Source organism: Rhinopithecus bieti, unplaced genomic scaffold (genome assembly GCF_001698545.2).
Source record: "Rhinopithecus bieti isolate Rb0 unplaced genomic scaffold, ASM169854v2 scaffold_15296, whole genome shotgun sequence".
NCBI classification, from domain to species: domain Eukaryota; kingdom Metazoa; phylum Chordata; class Mammalia; order Primates; family Cercopithecidae; genus Rhinopithecus; species Rhinopithecus bieti.
This window is the reverse complement of record NW_016809075.1, coordinates 3,498,784-3,516,109: the sequence shown is the minus strand read 5'-3', so window position 1 is coordinate 3,516,109 and position 17,326 is coordinate 3,498,784. Positions and strand designations below refer to the sequence as shown.

Below are 17,326 nucleotides of genomic sequence, written 5' to 3'. Positions count from 1 at the left end.
CCGAGAAACTACTTTTTAAATTTCTTGGCCAGACACGGTGGCTCACTCCTTTGTAATCCCAGCACTTTGGAAAACCAAGGCAAGCAGATCACTTGAGGTCCAGAGTTCAAGACCAGCCTGGCCAACATGGTGAAACCCCATTCTCTACTAAAAATAACCAAAGTTAGCCGGGCATGTTGGAGGGTGCCTGTAATCTCAGCTACTCGGGAGGCTGAGGCAGAATTGCTTGAACCTGGAAGGCAGAGGTTGCAGTGAGCCGAGATCACGCCACTGGCCTCCAGCCTGGACAACAGAATGAGACTACATATCAAAAAAAATAAAACATAATAAATTTCTTGCCGGACGCAGTGGCTTATGCCTGTAATCCCAGCACTTTGGGAGGCCGAGGTGGGTGGATCACGAGGTCAGGAGATTGAGACCATCCTGGCTAACACAGTGGAAACCCCATCTCAACTAAAAATACAGAAAAACTTAGCCAGGAGTGGTGGCGGGAGCCTGTAGTCCCAGCTACTCCGGAGGCTGAGGCAGGAGAATGGCGTGAACCCGGAGGCGGAGCTTGCAGTGAGCCGAGATCGCGCCACTGCACTCCAGTCTCGGCGACAGAGCGAGACTCTGTCTCCAAAAAAAAAAAAAAAAAAAAAAAAAAAAGAACGAAAATTTATCCAGTGATGATGTGAACAAGCCGGCACCAGATGGGAAAGCGGCCGAGCCCAGGTTGCCCTACTCCATTCACCTGCGACGGCACCAGTAGGTCCCCAGGGGCAGAGGGGAACTTCATACACCAGTCATCTTCCACGATTCTCAAAGACCGCGGACCCCCATCCCACAGTAACCATCTTAGGAGAGTCCGTTACGCAGCACCGCGTGTGGCGACCGAGAAGACCTTGCCATCTCCCTCGGTCTCCTGGAACACTGTTGGGCTCTCCGGCCGATCTTTTCCCTCACATGTGACAACCAAGCTCAGGGGACGATATCAGAGTGATCACCAAGTGGGGCCCGACCACGGGTGCGACTGCACCGGACCTGGACCTTCCCCTACCCCACCAGATACCATCTAATCAAGGTCTCACTCCAACCTGTATCTCGGCCCAAAGCAGTCAAAGAGGGTAGCCTGCTGGGCCCGGGCCACCCTCCACGGATTCCCTGAATGGCTAGGGCTGATTCTCAACCTCTACAGGCAGGCTTAGAAAAATTTGGGAGAGTCAGGCTGGGTGCAGTGGCTCATGCCTGTAATCCCAGCACTTTGGGAGGCTGAGGCAGGCAGATCGCCTGAGGTTGGGAGTTCGAGACCAGGCTGACCAACATGGAGAAACCCCATCTATACTACAAATACAAAATTAGCCAGGCATGGTGGCACATGCCTGTAATCCCAGCTACTAGGAGGCTGAGGTAGGAGAATGGCTTGAAAGGCAGACGTTGCGGTGAGCTGAGATCATGCCATTGCACTCCAGCCTGGGCAATAGGAGCAAAACTCCGTCTTAAAAAAAAAAAAAAAAAAAAAAATTTGGGAGAGGCTGGGCATGGCAGCTCAAGCAAGTCATCCCAACACTTTGGGAGGCTGAGGTGGGAGGATCACTTTAGTCCAGGATTCTGAGGTTGCAGTGTGTTCTGATCAGGCCAGCACACTCCAGCGTGAGTGACAGAGGGAGACTCAGTCTCCAAAAAGATAACTCAGAAGAAATAAACAATTTTGAGGCCGGGCGCAGTGGCTCACACCTGTAATCCCAGCACTTTGGGACGCCGAGGCAGGCGGATCACCTGAGGTTGGGAGTTTGAGACCAGGCTGGCCAACATGGTGAAATCCCATCTCTACAAAGAAAAACAAAAGTTAGCCGGGTGTGGTGGCGGGCACCTGTAATCCCAGCTGTTCAGGTGGCTGAGGCAGGAGAATCGCTTTAACCTGGGAGGTGGAGGTTGCAGTGAGCCGAGATCGTGCCATTGCACGCTAGGTTGGGTGACACAGTGAGACTAGGTCTCAAAAAATAAACAATTTTGGTTGGCACTTCCTACCATGGGGCCTCACGCAGAAGGGTAGACAGCCCTGGGGTGCTCTCCCCAGACTACCTTGGCACATTTCACTGCTTTCTCCTTCTAGAAGACTTTATTTTTTTGTTTTTTTGAGACAGCATCTTGCTCTGTCACCCAGGCTGGAATGCAGTGGCGCCATCTCGGCTCACTGCAACCTCTACCTCCTGGGTTCTAGCGATTCTGGTGCCTCAGCCTCCTGAGTAGCTGGGATTACACGCATGCACCATCACACCAAGTTAAATTTTGTTTTTTCTTTTTTTTTTTTTTTAGTAGAGATGGGATTTCACCATGTTGGTCAGGCTTGTCTTGAACTCCTGGCCTCAAGTGATCAGCCAGCCTTGGCCTCCCAAAGCACTGAGATTACAGATGTGAGCTCTTGTGCCTGGCCCTAGAAGGAGACTTTTTTTTTTTTTTTTTCTGAGACAGAGTCTCGCTCTGTCGACCAGGTTGGAGTGCAGTGACACAATCTCGGCTCACTGCAACCTCCCTGTCCTGGGTTCATGCAATTCTCCTGCGTCAGCCTCCATAGTAGCTGGGACTACAGTCACCCACCACCATGCCCAGCTAATTTTTTTGTATTTTTAGTAGAGATGAGGTTTCACCATGTTAGCCAGGATAGTCTCAATCAGAAGGAGACTTTTTAAAGTTTTCAGGGGGTTCATCCTGTAGCCAGACTCTACGGAACAGGACAACTATGCCGGGGTGCCCTTCTCAGGCCTCTCTGGCTCACCTGTAATAATCCCTGTCTTTAGAGGGTGACTTAGACAAATTTTCAAGGAGCACATCCAGGAACCAGGCCCCATGTGTGACCAAAACTAGGCCTGGGGTGCTCTGCTGTAGGGTTCCTAGCTTGCCTAAGCTGTTTCCTTATCCCCACCCCATCCCCAAGGACCTACAAATATTTCCTGGAGGCACATCCCACAATCAGAGGCCTCTGCAGGATGGCAGCTCACCTGTGGTCCTTCTGCTGGCCTCTTTATTTGGCTGCGACCAGTCCCTACCACAGGCTGGGACACAGGAATCTTTGCACTCAGAGCCTCCTATGAAGAAGCCCACATGGGGCTATGGGCAAACTCAGGTCACCCTCTCCAGGCCTCTCTTGTTGACCAGTTCCAATCTCTCTTCCTGGAGGGGGACTTACAAAAGTTTGGGGCAGGAGGTCACATGTTAAAACAGGGACGCATGTGGGACCAGGGCTGAGCCTGGAAAGTACTCCACAGTCCTTACTCAACCCAGGCCAGTCACTACCATAGGAGGGGGACTTAGAAATATTTTTGGCCGGGTGCGGTGGCTCAAGCCTGTAATCCCAGCACTTTGGGAGGCCAAGACGGGCGCATCACGAGGTCAGGAGATCGAGACTATCCTGGCTAACACAGTGAAACCCCGTCTCTACTAAAAAATACAAAAAACTAGCCGGGCGGGGTGGTAGGTGCCTGTAGTCCCAGCTACTCGGGAGGCTGAGGCAGGAGAATAGCGTGAACCCAGGAGGTGGAGCTTGCAGTGAGCTGAGATCTGGCCACTGCACTCCAGCCTGGGCGACAGAGTGAGACTCCGTCTCAAGAAAAAAAAAAAAAAAAAAAAAAAAATTTTGGTGGGTGTGATACCTCCAATAACAGGTCCAATATGGCAGATGGGTGCAGGGAGCCCTTTTCAGGCCTCACAAGCTGGCCCAGCCCTCCATCAAGAAGGAAACTTGAAAAGCGCACATCTGGTGACCATGCCCCAAGTGGGACCACAGAAGAGTGTCCCCTGCCATCCCACCCTGGCATCCCTAGGTGGCCCATGCTAACTGGCCCATTGGAGGGGTTCTCAGAGGAAACATTAGAGGGCCAACGTGGTACCACCCTCACTGGGCTTCCCTGTCCACCCTGGGCCAGTCCTTGTCATCAGAGGGGGCCTAAGAAACATACGCTGTTGGTGCTTGCAAACTGACCCCTAGAACACTTTTTTATAAATACAAATAAAAACTTTTTATTTGTATTTATTTTTTTGAGACGGAGTCTCGTTCTGTCACCAGGCTGGAGTGCAGTAGCACAATCTCGCCTCACTGCAATCTCCGCCTCCCGGATTCAAGTGATTCTCCTGCCTCAGCCTCCTAAGTAGCTGGGACTACAGGTGAGCGCCACCATGCCCAGCTAATTTTTGAATTTTTAGTAGAGAAGGGGTTTTACCATGTTGGCCAGGATGGTCTCGATCTCGACCTTGTGATCCACATGACTTGGCCTCCCAAAGTGCTGGGATTACAGGTGTGAGCCACCGCCCCCTTCCTACTTTTTTTTTTTTTCTAAAGACAGGATCCGCTCTATCACGCAGGCTGGAGTGCAGTGGAGCCATCATGGTTCACTGTAGCCTCAAACTTCTGGGCTCAAGCAATCCTCCCACCTCAGCCTCCCGAGTAGTAGCTGGGGATTATAACTGCATGCCATCCTACCTGGATAATTTTCTAATTTTTAATTTTTTTTTCAAGAGATAGGATCCAGGCTGGTCGTGGTGGCTCATGCCTGTAATCCCAGCACTTTGGGAGGCCAAGGCAGGCGGATCACTTGAAGTCAGGAGTTTGAGGCCAGCCTGGCCAACATGGTGAAACCCCATCTCTACTAAAATTACAAAAATGAGCCAGGCATGGTGGGGGGCGCCTGTAGTCCCAGCTACTCGGAAGGCTGAGGCAAGAGAATCACTAGAACCCGGGAGGCAGAGGTTGCAGTGAGCCAAGATCGGGCCACTGCACTCCAGCCTAGGCGACAGAGGAAGACTCCGTCCCCCACCCCCGCCACCACACACACACAAAGAGATAGGATCTGGCTGTCTTCCCCAGGCTGAAGTGCAGCGGTGTGATTATCACTTACTGCAGCCTTGACCTCCTGTGCTCAAGCAATTCTCCCAAGTAGTTGGGAATACAGACACCTGTCACCACACCCGGCTAATTTTTTAAATTTTCTGTACAGACAGGGCCTCATTTTGTGGCCCAGGCTAGTCTAGATCTCCTGGGCTCAAGTGATTCTCCCTCCTCAGCCTCCAGAGTTGTTAGGATTACAGGAGCAAGCCACCACACCCAGCTGTGGGTTATAAATTCTGTCCCCCTCCAACAAGCAAATAACAAACAAACAAAAAAACCCCACACTCAGTCACAGAGTGACCTGAGTCTTAGTAGTAGCATTTTAATGGCAGCAGCCCCAAGAGGAGAGTGAGAGTCTGCTCTGCCCCCGGAGCAGGGGGCTTGGGCTTGGAGGGGCCATCCCAGCAGACCTAACCATCCACCTCCTTCCATTGAACTGAGGCCAGGAAAGTGCGGATTTCCATGGGTTCCAGCGTGATGTTGGCCGGGTCCAGCTGGTAGGGAGTTTGATGGGGTGTGGGGCCTGGAGAGGTGTAGGGGGAAGGAGGAGTGAGGGGGTGCACACTTCCTCTGACTTACACTACTATGCTTCCTCCCCTAGTTCTGGACACAGCTGCACATGCCCGAATCTGTCTCCAGGGCCTCAATCCCAGACTCCTAACCTGCTTCCCCAGCCGTGAATACACTCCCAGGTCCAATGCCTGGCCACTGTCCTCATACCCTCAATCTGACCCCAGGGGTGATAGACACCCTCCTAGAACTAGACACGAATGGGGATTTTCAAATCTTGTTCTAGGGACTAAACACCACCCACAAACCTCAAGACCCATTCCCGGTTTGCTGTACCCATTTCAGATCCGTTAAGCCCTAACCTGGATCTGGACTCTGCCCCCATACCCTCATGACCTTTTTGGGTCCTGGGCAACATCCCATGCCTCACACATTGCCCCCACCTGCCGGCCCCAGGTAAGACTCCACCCCTTCCCTACCCTTGACAAGGGCCCCACCTGTGTTTGTTGTCCACTTGAGCCTGGAGGCTGCCTCACGGAGCTGGTTGGCCACCAGCGTGGTCTCCTGCAGGCGGGTGATGGTGAAGGTGGAGAACAGGTCCTGCGGGGAAGGGGATGGGCCCAGATGAGCTGGGGCAAAGCCAGGTTTCCCTTCTCTCTCTCTTTCTTGCCTCTCTCCGATCTCCTTCTCAATTCTGCCCTTCTCACCCTCAAGTTCAAGGTAACGGGGGCGCTCAGGTTACGTCCGGAATCCTCTCCCACGGCAAACTGGTGCTCCAAGCGCAGCAGCACCATCTCGGGGCCCCACCTAGCCAGCGTGAGCAGGTGCACCGAGGGCGGCAGCTCCCTGCGCAGCCCGGAAAACTGCGGGAGAGACGGCGGGGCTGATTGGAGGGGGCGGGGCCTGGCTGGAGAAGGGCGGGGCCGAGCCAGGTCAGGAGGCAGGGCTAGGTTGTAGGGGCGGGGTTTCGCCGGAGAGGGGCAGGCTCAGCTGAGAGGAGCGGCCAGAGCCGTGACAGGGAGGGCTGAACCAATGGGGAGATGGGTCCGTCCTAAGCTTAGTGTTCGAGTCCCGACGGAGTAGAACTGATGTGACTTGAGACTCTGGGAGTTATGGCGGGGCTGAAGCCGCGGGGCGGGGTGAGGCGGGACAGAGCCTGGGGCAGGTGAGAAGGCGAGGGCGAGGGCGGGGTTAAAGTGAAATGGGCGGGGCCGGAGGTGAAGAGGTGGTTTAGGGGCCTGAGCTACAGCCGTGCCTCTACACAGTCTAGGCGGATTGGGACTGGGCGGGCACTGGGCGGGGACTGCCCAGGGGATGGGGCTGGCCCGAGGGTTTGGGGCTAATTAGGAAAATCCGCAACCAAACCCGGCTCCCTGGTAGACTTCACTCCGGTCCTCTCTGCCCACCCCGCTGCCCCTCACCTGCGTGCGCGGAGGAGCCCCGAGATTGTAGGCGGCGCCGCCACCCGGGGCTAGCACCACCTGCGGGGCTAGGACCTCCTGCTCGGCCAGGAGCCGGTGCCCGGCGGCTGCAGCCTGGGCTGTGTCCAGCAGCACCAGGTGGCGCCCTCGCACCCACGCCCCCGACCCGTTCTCCATTAGTGGCTCCGATACTCCGCGTCCATCGTCCTTCAGCAGCCTTCGGTGCACCTGGGGGGAGAGTGGCCAGGAGGGGGTGAGAGTCGTGGGTTTGTGGGTGTCCTTGGGCCAGAAACTGGGTAAGGACGTAAGGGAATGTCAAGAGAAATTAAAGGCTGGGAGGAACTGATGATGAAGGTGAGGGTCTGGTAGAGCAACCCCAGCAGAGGCAGGATCCAAGGAGGCATGGGAACCAGGCCGGAGAGAGGTAAGTGCCTAACAGGGGGCTCTGGATATGGCACGTCAGAGCCTGGAGGGAGTCTGGGTAGGAAATGGAGAAAAACAGAGAGGAAAAGTCGCACATAGAAATGGAGTCCTCGGCGGGGCGCGGTGGTTCACGCCTGTAATCCCAGCACTTTGGGAAGCCAAGGTGGGTGGATCACCTGAGGTCAGGAGTTCGAGACCAGCCTGGCCAACATGGTGAAACCCCATCTCTACTAAAAATACCAAAATTAGCCGGGCGTGATGGTGTGTGCCTGTAATCCCAGCTACTCGGAAGGCTGAGGCAGGAGAATCGCTTGAACCTGGGAGGCAGAGGTTGCAGTGAGCTGAGATAGCACCATTGCACTCCAGTTTGGACAACAAGAGCAAAACTCCATCTCAAAGAAAAGAAAAGAAAAAAGAAAAGAAACGGAGTCCTCAGCATAGTGGGGCCTGAAAGCAGAGAACTGGGCCAGAAACAGCCTTCAAGGTCCAGCAGGGGGCCAGGTTGGGAGGACCCTGGCTTGGATGGGGCTCTGACCCACTCACCATGAGCTCCAGCGAGCCATCTCTCAGGCTGCTTCCCCCCTGGGAGCGGTCAGTCAGCACAGTCAGCTGCATGTTTCCATCCTGGGGGTTGAAGGGTGAGAGTGGAGGGCAGTCAACCCCAACCCCAGGCAGCCTTGAGATGCTACAGATAAGGGGTGATTCCCTTTCTATCAAGGTACGGAGGTGCAGGGTGGGGGAGAGCTACCGTGATGTAAATCCGGGTGTTGACTGGATAGTAGTTTCCTGCCACGGGCTCCGTCTGGTTCAGTTTCCAGGTGGGTCGATAATCCCGCCTGGGGTTGGGGGTGAGCTGGTCAGGCTTGGGGTCTGGCTCCCCCGCTCTTTTTTTATTATTATTATTATTTTTGAGATGGAGTCTCGCTCTGTTGCCCAGGCTGGAGTGCAGTGGCGTGATCTCGGTTCACTGCAAGCTCTGCCTCCCGGGTTCACGCCATTCTCCTGCCTCAGCCTCCTGAGTAGCTGGGACTACAGGCACCCATCACCACACCCGGCTAACTTTTGTATTTTAGTAGAGATGGGGTTTCACCGTGTTAGCCAGGATGGTCTCGATCTCCTGACCTCGTGATCTGCCCACCTTAGCCTCCCAAAGTGTTGGGATTACAGGCATGAGCCACCGCACCCGGCCTGGTTCCCCCACTCTTCACTCTCCCTTCATCCTCTGTCTCCCATGCTCATGTAATCAGCAAATTCCCCCACCACCCCTGGGCCCCAACACACCACAAACGACCCCCTCAGTGCTCTCAGTCACCCCCTACCTCCTCTCCAGGATCTCCCGGCCATTGCTGTCTGTGTAGAAGCGTCCCTTTGTCTCCAGCGGTGTGTCAAAACGGCTGATGACCTCCTTCCCCCAGGTGTCACTGTACCCAATGGGATGGCAAGGTTGTGAGCCTTGGATAAACCCCACTCTGCCCTTGCTTCCACACCCCTCTCCCAGTCTGTGCCACTCACCCCACAGGTATCGGCCCCACCGACCACTCCAACTCCAGGTGCTGCTGTCCTGGGTACAGGCGAACCACCTGGGAACACCAGGCTGAGAAGTTCTGGTGCACCTCCTGCACCAAGGGCTTCTGCAGGCACACGGGTGAGGTGGGTGTCAGCCTGTACCTTAGCAGAGGTGAGTCCTACAAATGTCCCCTCACCCTGGCCATAAAACCCATTAAAGCCTACATCAGGGTCAACCTGTAGTCACTGCCACATAATTCTTTTTTCTTTTGAGACAGAGTTTTGCTCTGTTGCCCAGGATGGAGTGCAGTGGCACGATCTCAGCTCACTGCAACCTCCACCTCCTGGGTTCAAGCAATTCTTCCGCCTCAGCCTCCCAAGTAGAGGGATTACAGGCACCTGCCACCATCCCCGGCTAATTTTTGTATTTTTAGTAGAGATGGGGTTTCTATCCATGTTGGCCAGACTTGTCTCGAACTCCTGACCTCAGATGATCCACCTGCCTTGGCCTCACAAAGTGGTGGAATTACAGGCATGAGCCACCGCACCTGGCCTCTTTTTTTTTTTTATTTTTTTTCTTTTTTTGAGACAGGGCATCACTATGTAGGCACCTGATCAGCAAATGCTCCCACCTGGTCTTGAACTCCTGCACTCAAGCGATCCTCCTGCTTCAGTCTCCCAATGTGCTGGGATTACAGGCATGAGCCACTGCACCTGGCTTGCCACATCACTCTTGAGTGTGGCATAAATGCCTCCTGTTCACCATTTCCCCATAGAATAGGATTCTAGCGTGGCACATGGCTACCTAGAATAAAGACTACATTGTCCAGTCTTCCCTGAGGCTATCAGTAGCTGAGTGACCACAGTTTGCCCCATAGAAAGTGATCCAAGTGGTGTCAGCAATGTTCCTTGCCCCTGTCCCGCTGCTACTGACTCAAATACAGATGTGGCGGTTGGAGCTTTAGCAGCCATCTTGGACCATGAGGTGGAAACTGAATACTGGGGAAGGCAGAGCAATGAGATAGAAGAGGAAGTCCTGGGTGATTATGGAACTACCCCACCTTCTCTGGACTAACAGCTAGACTGTTTGTTAGAAGAAAAGTATCTTCTATCTTATTCTAGTCACAGTTAATTTGGGTAACTCTGTTAGAAAAGGCACAACTGTATCATAATACAGTGACCCAGATATGCAGACATTCATCTAAAAGGGACTCACATGAAATTCGAGGCTCTTGAATGTGAACAAATGTGAGTTTTGCCATCTATGAAAGTCAAACATCAATGAGAGGCCCTGGGAAACCCCTGTCCCTAGCCAGATGCACCCACAAGCATTCACCCTGAGACTCACGCAAACCCAATCAATCCAAGGGTGGACTCTCAAATATCCACTCCAGATATAAGCTCTTCTTACTACAGACTTTGGTGAATTCTTCAAGCAGTGATATTTGGCTCTCCTGATTCACAGGCCAAGTGGGAATGCCCCATCCCCAATTTCCAAAACTAAGTATGTAAATGTCCACAGCGGATGAGAATGGCTTTGTATGTGTCCTACGGGGAGACTCTCATACAACCAGCCATGAATATCCACTCTATGGGAGGACCGTCAAATATTCCCCCCGCTGATCTGTGGGTCTTAGCCCACTGATCTGAAGGAAAAGTAAATCCTCCCCTACCCTCACATTACACATGGCCCACCACCCTCCTGGGCTCCATAACTCCCCGATTCCCAACTGCCCACTCATCATTCCTAGTCCCTGACCTTCACCAGGCGGATCTGAGCCCAGCGGCTCACAGGCAGTGGTTTCTGTTGGTTGGGTCTGAAGATGTAGGCACCTGAGGCCTGGTCACTTTCGTTGTCACCTATACTGGCGTTGTACCTGGGGTTGGGGCAGGTGAGAGTCAGGTAAGGGGCCCTAGCTACATGCGGAGCATCACCACCCCCCCCTCAGGCCTGGTGATCTTCCCTTACCAGAAGAAGGTCTGGCGAACAGGCAGTAGGAGTTGCTGATTCATGTTCATAATCTCCATCAACAGCCCTGTGTCAGGATCAAACGTTGCCCGGATGTGCTGGGCAGAAAAGGGTCCACAGATGGGTTTGTGTGTGTGTGTTTGTGTATGTGTATGTTTTTTTTTGTTTTTTTTTTTGTTTTTTTTTGAGACTGAGTCTCACTCTGTCGCCCAGGCTAGAGTACAGTGGTGCAATCTTGGCTCACTGCAACCTCCACCTCCCGGGTTCAAGTGATTCTCGTGCCTCAGCTTCCTGAGGCGCCCGCCACCCTGCCTGGCTAATTTTTGGATTTTTAGCAGAGAATGGGTTTCACTATGTTGGCCAGGCTGGTCTCGAACCCCTGACCTCAAGTGATCTGCCCGCCTCGGCCTCCCAAAGTACTAGGATTACAGGCATAAGCCACCACGCCCAGCTGGAATTTGTTTTGTTTTTGTTTTTTTTAAGACAGAGACTTGCTCTGTCGCAATCTCAGCTCACTACAGCCTCTGCCCCCTGAGTTCCAGCAATTCTCCTGCCTCACCCGCCTGGGTGGCTGGCATTACAGGTGCACGCCACCACGCCTGGCTAATTTTTGTATTTTTGGTAGAGACGGGGGTCTCGCAATGTTGGTCAGGCTGGTCTCGAACTCCTGACCTCAGGTAATCCATCCGCCCTGGCCTCCCAAAGGGCTAGGGTTACAGGCATAAGCCACTGCACCCGGCCTGGGTTTGTTTTGTTTTGAGACTGAGTCTTGCTCTATCACCCAGGCTGGAGTGCAGTGGTGTGATCTTGGCTCACTGCAACCTCTGCTTCCCGGGTAAAAGCAATTCTCCTGCCTCAGCCTCCTGAATAGCTGGGACTACAAGCACATGCCACCATGCCTGGCTAATTTTTGTATTTTTACTAGAGACAGGGTTTCACCATATTGGCCAGACTGGTCTCGAACTCCTGACCTTGTGATGCACCTGCCTCAGCCTCCCAAAGTGCTGGGATTACAGGCATGAGCCAATGCGCTGGCCCCTTTTTTTCAGTTTAAAATTTTTTTTAGGGCCGAGCGCCGTGGCTCACTCCTGTAATCCCAGAACTTGGGGAGACCGAGTTGGGTGGATAACCTGAGGTCAGGAGTTTGATACCAGCCTGGCCAACATGGTGAAACTCCATCTCTACTAAGTTAAAAAAAAATTAGATTAAATTTGTTTTCTAGAGATGGGGTCCCACTATGTTGCCTGGGGCTAGTCTCCAAGTCCTGGGCTCAAGCAGCCCACCATACCCAGCCATTCAACCTGATTTTCTCTTTTTTGTTTGTTTTGAGACAGAGTCTTGCTCTGTCCCCCAGGCTGGAGTGCAGTGGCATGATCTCGGCTCACTGCAACCTCCCCCTCCTGGGTTCAAGCGATTCTCCTGCCTCTCCCTCCAGAGTAGCTGGGACTAAAAACATATACCACCACGCCCAGCTAATTTCTGTATTTTTGGTAGAGACAAGGTTTCACTATGTTGGCCAGGCTGGTCTCAAACTCCTGACCTCAGGTGACCTGCCCACCTCAGCCTCCCAAAGTCCTGGGATTACAGGCATGAGCCACCATGCCCACCCCAACCTTATTTTCAATCTCACCACCTCTTACCATCTCTGTGGCCTTCCAGGGCTAGTGCAGTCAACCTCTTCCAGGTCCCTGCACTTCCATACTGGCTGCCTATAATCTGTTCCCCACAACAGCCAGAGCACACCTGTGATACCCTAAGTCCCATCAAAGCCCTCCTCTGCTGCAGACCAGGGCCAGCTTGGGCATCTGATGTGTGAACCACAATGCCAGAACTCACAAGACTTTTAGAGGCCTGTGGGAATGTTTTAACATCTTTTCTTTCCTTTTTTCTTTTTTCAGACGGGGTCTGGCTCTGTCGCCCAAGCTGTGGAGTACAGTGGCACGATCTCGGCTCACTGCAAGCTCCGTCTCTCAGGTTCATGACATTTTCCTGCCTCAGCTTCCCGAGTAGCTGGGACTACAGGTGCCTGCCACCACGCCCAGCTAATCTTTTTGTATTTTTAGTAGAGACAGGGTTTCACCGTGTTCGCCAGGATGGTCTCAATCTCCTGACCTCGTGATCCACCCGCCTCAGCCTCCCAAAGTGTTGGGGATTACAGGCGTGAGCCACCGCGCCCGGCCTCTTTTCTTTCATTTTAATAAAAATATAAAAAAGATGTTTTCTTCCTAACATGAACAGTCCAAATACAAAACTTCTTTTATTTTATTTTTTGAGACAGGGTCTCACTTTGTCACCCAGGCTGGAGTGCAGCGGCATGATCTCGGTTCACTGCAACCTCTGCCTCCTGGGCTCAAGCAATCCTCCTTCCTCAGCCCCCAAGTGGCTGGGATTACAGACTTTACCACCATGCCCAGCTAATTTTTTGTATTTTTTGTAGAGAGTGGGTTTCACCACGTTGCCCAAGCTGGTCTCGAACTCCTGATCTCAGTAGATCTACTCACCTCGGCCTCCCACGGTGCTAGAATTACAAGTATAAGCCACCATGCCCAGCCTATTTTATTATTATTCTTTACAGACAGGGTTTCGCTCTGTTGCCAGGATGGAGTACAGTGGGACAGTCACAGCTCACTGCAACCTCGAACTCCCCAGCTCAAACCTCCCATCTGGGTCTCCAAATTAGCTGGGACAACTCCTGGGCTCAAGTGATCCTCCTGCTTCAGCCTCCCAAAGAGCTAGGCTTAGACACATGAGCAACAATGACTGGCAAAAGCCAAAGTCTTCCTTTTGGTCTTCAAGGCCCTCAAGGTCTGACCTGTCACCCGTTCACCCTGCTTCAGCCACACTGGGTTCCTTGTGGCTCCTGGAATTCTGCACACTCTCCTGCCTGAGGGCTTTTGTGCCTGTTATTCTCTCCCCACCCGGATCTCTCTTCCTCAAATAGCCACATGACTCCTTCCCTCAGGTCATATCTTAAATGTCACCTTTATCAGGAACACGTTCCCTGAAACGTGCCCACCAAAACTGCAAACCACCACCTGCCACCAGCTCTGACCTATCTGTCAAGTGTCACCCATGATCACGCTGGGTCCTCATAACAATCCCAGGAAAGGATACTGAGGCTCCGACAAAGGTCACTTGCTCAAGGACACACAATGATTGGAGTGGTGACAGGAGGTCATGAGCCTAGGAACCTGCTGACCCAGAGTCCACACAGCTTACCATGACACTTCAAATTTGTCACAGGAGCAGGAAAGGGGATTGAAATGGGGTCTCACCTCATTTTCGATGGTTAAAGCAGGGGACAAGGATCTCCTGGGGATGGGCTGGGGTGCGCGGGCCTGGGGCTTCCAGCGAGGCACCTGGGCTACTGAATAGGTGCTGAAGCCCAGGGCGGGCAGTGAGGCTGAGAACAGCAGCTCCGGAGGGTGCGCCTGACTGTCTGAGCTGGGATATATCACCACCTCGGATAAAGGAGGAGAGAAACTGAGTCAAGAGTACCCACAGAAAGCCATACATGCATGGAGACAACAAACTCAAGGAAGGAAAAGAGTCCTGAGATGGGGAAAGGAAATGGAGGGGTGTGTGGTGGTGGGGGGACAGTCAGATTCCAAGGAAATGATTGCAGAGAAGATTCACCAGGTGGAAAAAAACCCACTGGGAGGGCGGAGAGACTATGGAGTGAAGGAGTGAAGTAGGGGAGTGAAGGAGGAAGTAGGGGAAGAAACCCTTGAGGCAGGTTCTCAGGAGAGGAAGACGTTTGGGGGAGGACGTTTTCTGGAATGAAGGAGATGTCCATAAACAGCAATAAATTTTCCTGGGGGAGCAGGGTATTAAAATGGGGGACCAGCCAGGCACGGTGGCTCATGCCTGTAATCCCAGCACTTTGGGAGGCCGAGGCGGGTAGATCATGAGGTCAGGAGTTTGAGACCACCCTGACCAACATGGGGAAACCTCGTCTCTACTAAAAATACAAAAATTAGCCGGGCGTGGTGGCGAATGCCTGTAATCCCAGCTACTCGGGAGGCTGAGGCAGGAGAATCACTTGAACCCGGGAGTCGGAGGCTGAAGTGAGACGAGATCGCGCCACTGCACTCCGGCCTGGGTGACAGAGCGAGACTCTGTCTCAAAAAAAAAAAGGGAGGACCACTCACAGGAGGCAGATGTTCCCAAGGGGAGACTGATATTAAGGGGCAGAGGGAGAAGATACAAGAGCAGAGAAGAGATATGCATGAGTGGGAGGTATTCATGGAGGCAGGAGGTATCCATGAGGGCGATGAGGAAATGCCCATGTGGGAGGGGTTCCAGCGGGGGAATATTCGTTGTCTGGGCTCACATCGCTGGGCACTGTCCTGCCATTAGGGTCCTTCACAACGAAAACGCCTTCGCTGACCGGCAGCCGTACCATCCAATTCACCTTCCGCCCCAGGGGATTATAAACGATGACCTGGAACTGGGGGGGCGGTCAGAGAGGGCATGGGTCACAGCCGGCCTTCTCCAAACCCACCCACTTTGCACAGAAACGCCCCTGGGTGGTCCTGGTGCGGTCACGGCCCATCAGGCCAAGCCCCCGCGAGATGCGTTGGTCTCTGTCCTGACCCAGCGTTGCAGCCCACGTAATTTCACTCCAGTATAGTCCTCCAAAAACATTTTCCAACTACCTCCTCTAAAGCCCATCTGCCCGAGATCCACCCCTCCCGTCCCGGCTCACGCGCGCCGCCGTCTGGCTGAGCGGGCAGATGCTGATGTTTAGCTGTCGGCAGAAGGTTAAGTGATCTTTGAAGCCTCTGAGCCACGCCAACGCGTTGCTCAGGAGAACCTGCGGAAGAGCGCAAAGGGACCAGTGGGTTCTGGACGCCTGCCCTATCTGACTCCTTCCCTCTCCTCTCAGGCCCCGCCCCGTTCCGGTCTCTGTCCCGCCTCCCTCAAGACTCGCCCCACAAGCACTTCTAGCCCAGCCCTGCTGCCCTTGACTATGCCCCATAGCTGTCTCGACCTCCTCTTGCCCACGCCCCGCCTCCTTTTCCCCTCCAAGGCCCCGCCCCGTTACTGAATCTTTTCCTGCCTCCTACAAGCCCCGCCCCCACGAGCTCTTGTAGCCCGCCACACGGCTCTCGTTACACGTCACACCTGTCCCTTCTTTCCCAGGCCCCGGCCCCGCCCCCGCCCCGTCTCCACCCCTATGTCTCCCAAGTCCCGCCCCGCGCACCTCGCAAGACCCCCAGCCTGCAGCAAGCTGGCGCGAGTAGTCGTCGGCCACGTGCTGGCGGGAGGTGCCGCTGACGGCGTCGTGATGCTGGAGCACGGCCATCGCCTTATCTGCTCATAGACAATGAGTCCGGTGAGGTTCTGTGGGACTCAGCTCAGACCCCAAGGGGAAGCGAAAGGTCAGGTGCTGGCGGGCAGGGTTCTTAGAGGCTTTAAGAAGGAACTCGAGGACGGCCAGGCGCGGTGGCTCACGCCTGTAATCCCAGCACTTTGGGAGGCAGAGGTGGGCGGATCACGAGGTCAGGAGATCGAGACTATCCTGGCTAACACTGTGAAACCCCATCTCTAGTGAAAATACAAAAAATTAGCCAGGTGTGGTGGCGGGCACTTGTAATCCCAGCTACTTGGGAGGCTGAGCCAGGAGAATGCGTGAACCCGGGAGGCGGGACTTGCAGTGAGCCGAGATCACGCCACTGCACCCCAGCCTGGGCGACAGAGGGAAACTCCATCTCAAAAAAAAAAAAAAAAAAAAAAAGAAGAAGGAACTCGAGAGGGGCGGCCTAGGGGTGGTTTCCAGCTTCAGCCGCAAACCTCTTCCTCTCTTGGGCCCGATGCTTACTGAGAGGTGCACTGTCTCCTGAGCCGTAGGGTCCCACGTTGGCCGCCAGGCCCACCAGCGCCTCCAGCTGGTTGCACACCTGGAGGCAGAGGGGTATGTTGGGGCGCCCACCAGGTCGGGCCTCGGGGCTGCATGCCCCCTCTAGCCCGGCTCCTACCCACCTGCAAGAAGTTGTAGCTGAGGCGCTCATAGCGTTTGAGGGCCGGCCGACTGGAAAAGTAACCAGTCCAGAACTGGTGGGGGCCATCCGCGTAAGGGAAGAAGTCGTCATGTTTCACTGACCTACAGCGGCAAGGGCATTGAGGGCAGGGTCATGACCCACGGGGCATGCCAACCCCCCCAAGCTCCCCAGTTTCCCCAAATACCAGGTGAGGTTGGCCTTGTTCAGCTCCCAGAGGTAACAAGCGGGGGTGGAGTAGAGAACATGGACACTGCTTCCTTTTGCCTGCTGCTGGGGGAGGCGATGGAGTGAGCCCTCGGGAGTCCGCACCTTCCCGGGGACCCACACTTCCACACATGTGTGCACATGCATGCATCCCGTAGGTTCAGTTTCTCTAAATACACATTTGGCGTGCAAGCCAATGGTCGGATGTGAAAATGAATTTTGGCTGAAGTCAAACATGACCACTAGCCTTTTTTAAAAGGATTTCAGAGATGCAAGAATAAACCTGAAATTTTACTAAACTTTTACAATAATTCCAACTTTATTATTAAAACTTTTGTGGAAAACTAAGTGTGACATTATAGGGCAGGAATAATCGTTTTGCAGGACCGTCAGATTGTTATCAAAAGACACAATTTTTTTTTTT

General features: G+C 53.8%; 1 protein-coding gene across 2 annotated transcripts in view; it reads right to left on the bottom strand.

The window, feature by feature from the left end:
* Nucleotides 1–5,165: 5,165 nt before the first annotated feature.
* The window catches only part of MAN2B1 (mannosidase alpha class 2B member 1), a 21,214-nt gene continuing 9,053 nt past the window's right edge, over nt 5,166–17,326 (bottom strand). The window contains exons 8-24 of one of the 2 annotated variants that reach the window (XM_017888427.1): nt 16,883–16,968; nt 16,679–16,799; nt 16,518–16,596; nt 15,900–16,009; nt 15,402–15,509; nt 15,027–15,143; nt 13,969–14,154; nt 10,694–10,791; nt 10,484–10,601; nt 8,731–8,849; nt 8,538–8,639; nt 7,967–8,054; nt 7,762–7,842; nt 6,796–7,023; nt 6,082–6,237; nt 5,872–5,974; nt 5,166–5,387 (exon numbers count right to left, since the gene is read on the bottom strand). In XM_017888427.1, the coding sequence (XP_017743916.1) occupies nt 5,275–5,387; nt 5,872–5,974; nt 6,082–6,237; nt 6,796–7,023; nt 7,762–7,842; nt 7,967–8,054; nt 8,538–8,639; nt 8,731–8,849; nt 10,484–10,601; nt 10,694–10,791; nt 13,969–14,154; nt 15,027–15,143; nt 15,402–15,509; nt 15,900–16,009; nt 16,518–16,596; nt 16,679–16,799; nt 16,883–16,968 (2,013 nt within the window). In that variant the 3' untranslated portion in view covers nt 5,166–5,274. The remainder of the gene's footprint in view (nt 5,388–5,871; nt 5,975–6,081; nt 6,238–6,795; nt 7,024–7,761; nt 7,843–7,966; nt 8,055–8,537; nt 8,640–8,730; nt 8,850–10,483; nt 10,602–10,693; nt 10,792–13,968; nt 14,155–15,026; nt 15,144–15,401; nt 15,510–15,899; nt 16,010–16,517; nt 16,597–16,678; nt 16,800–16,882; nt 16,969–17,326) is intronic. The other variant, XM_017888428.1, reaches the window with a different exon arrangement.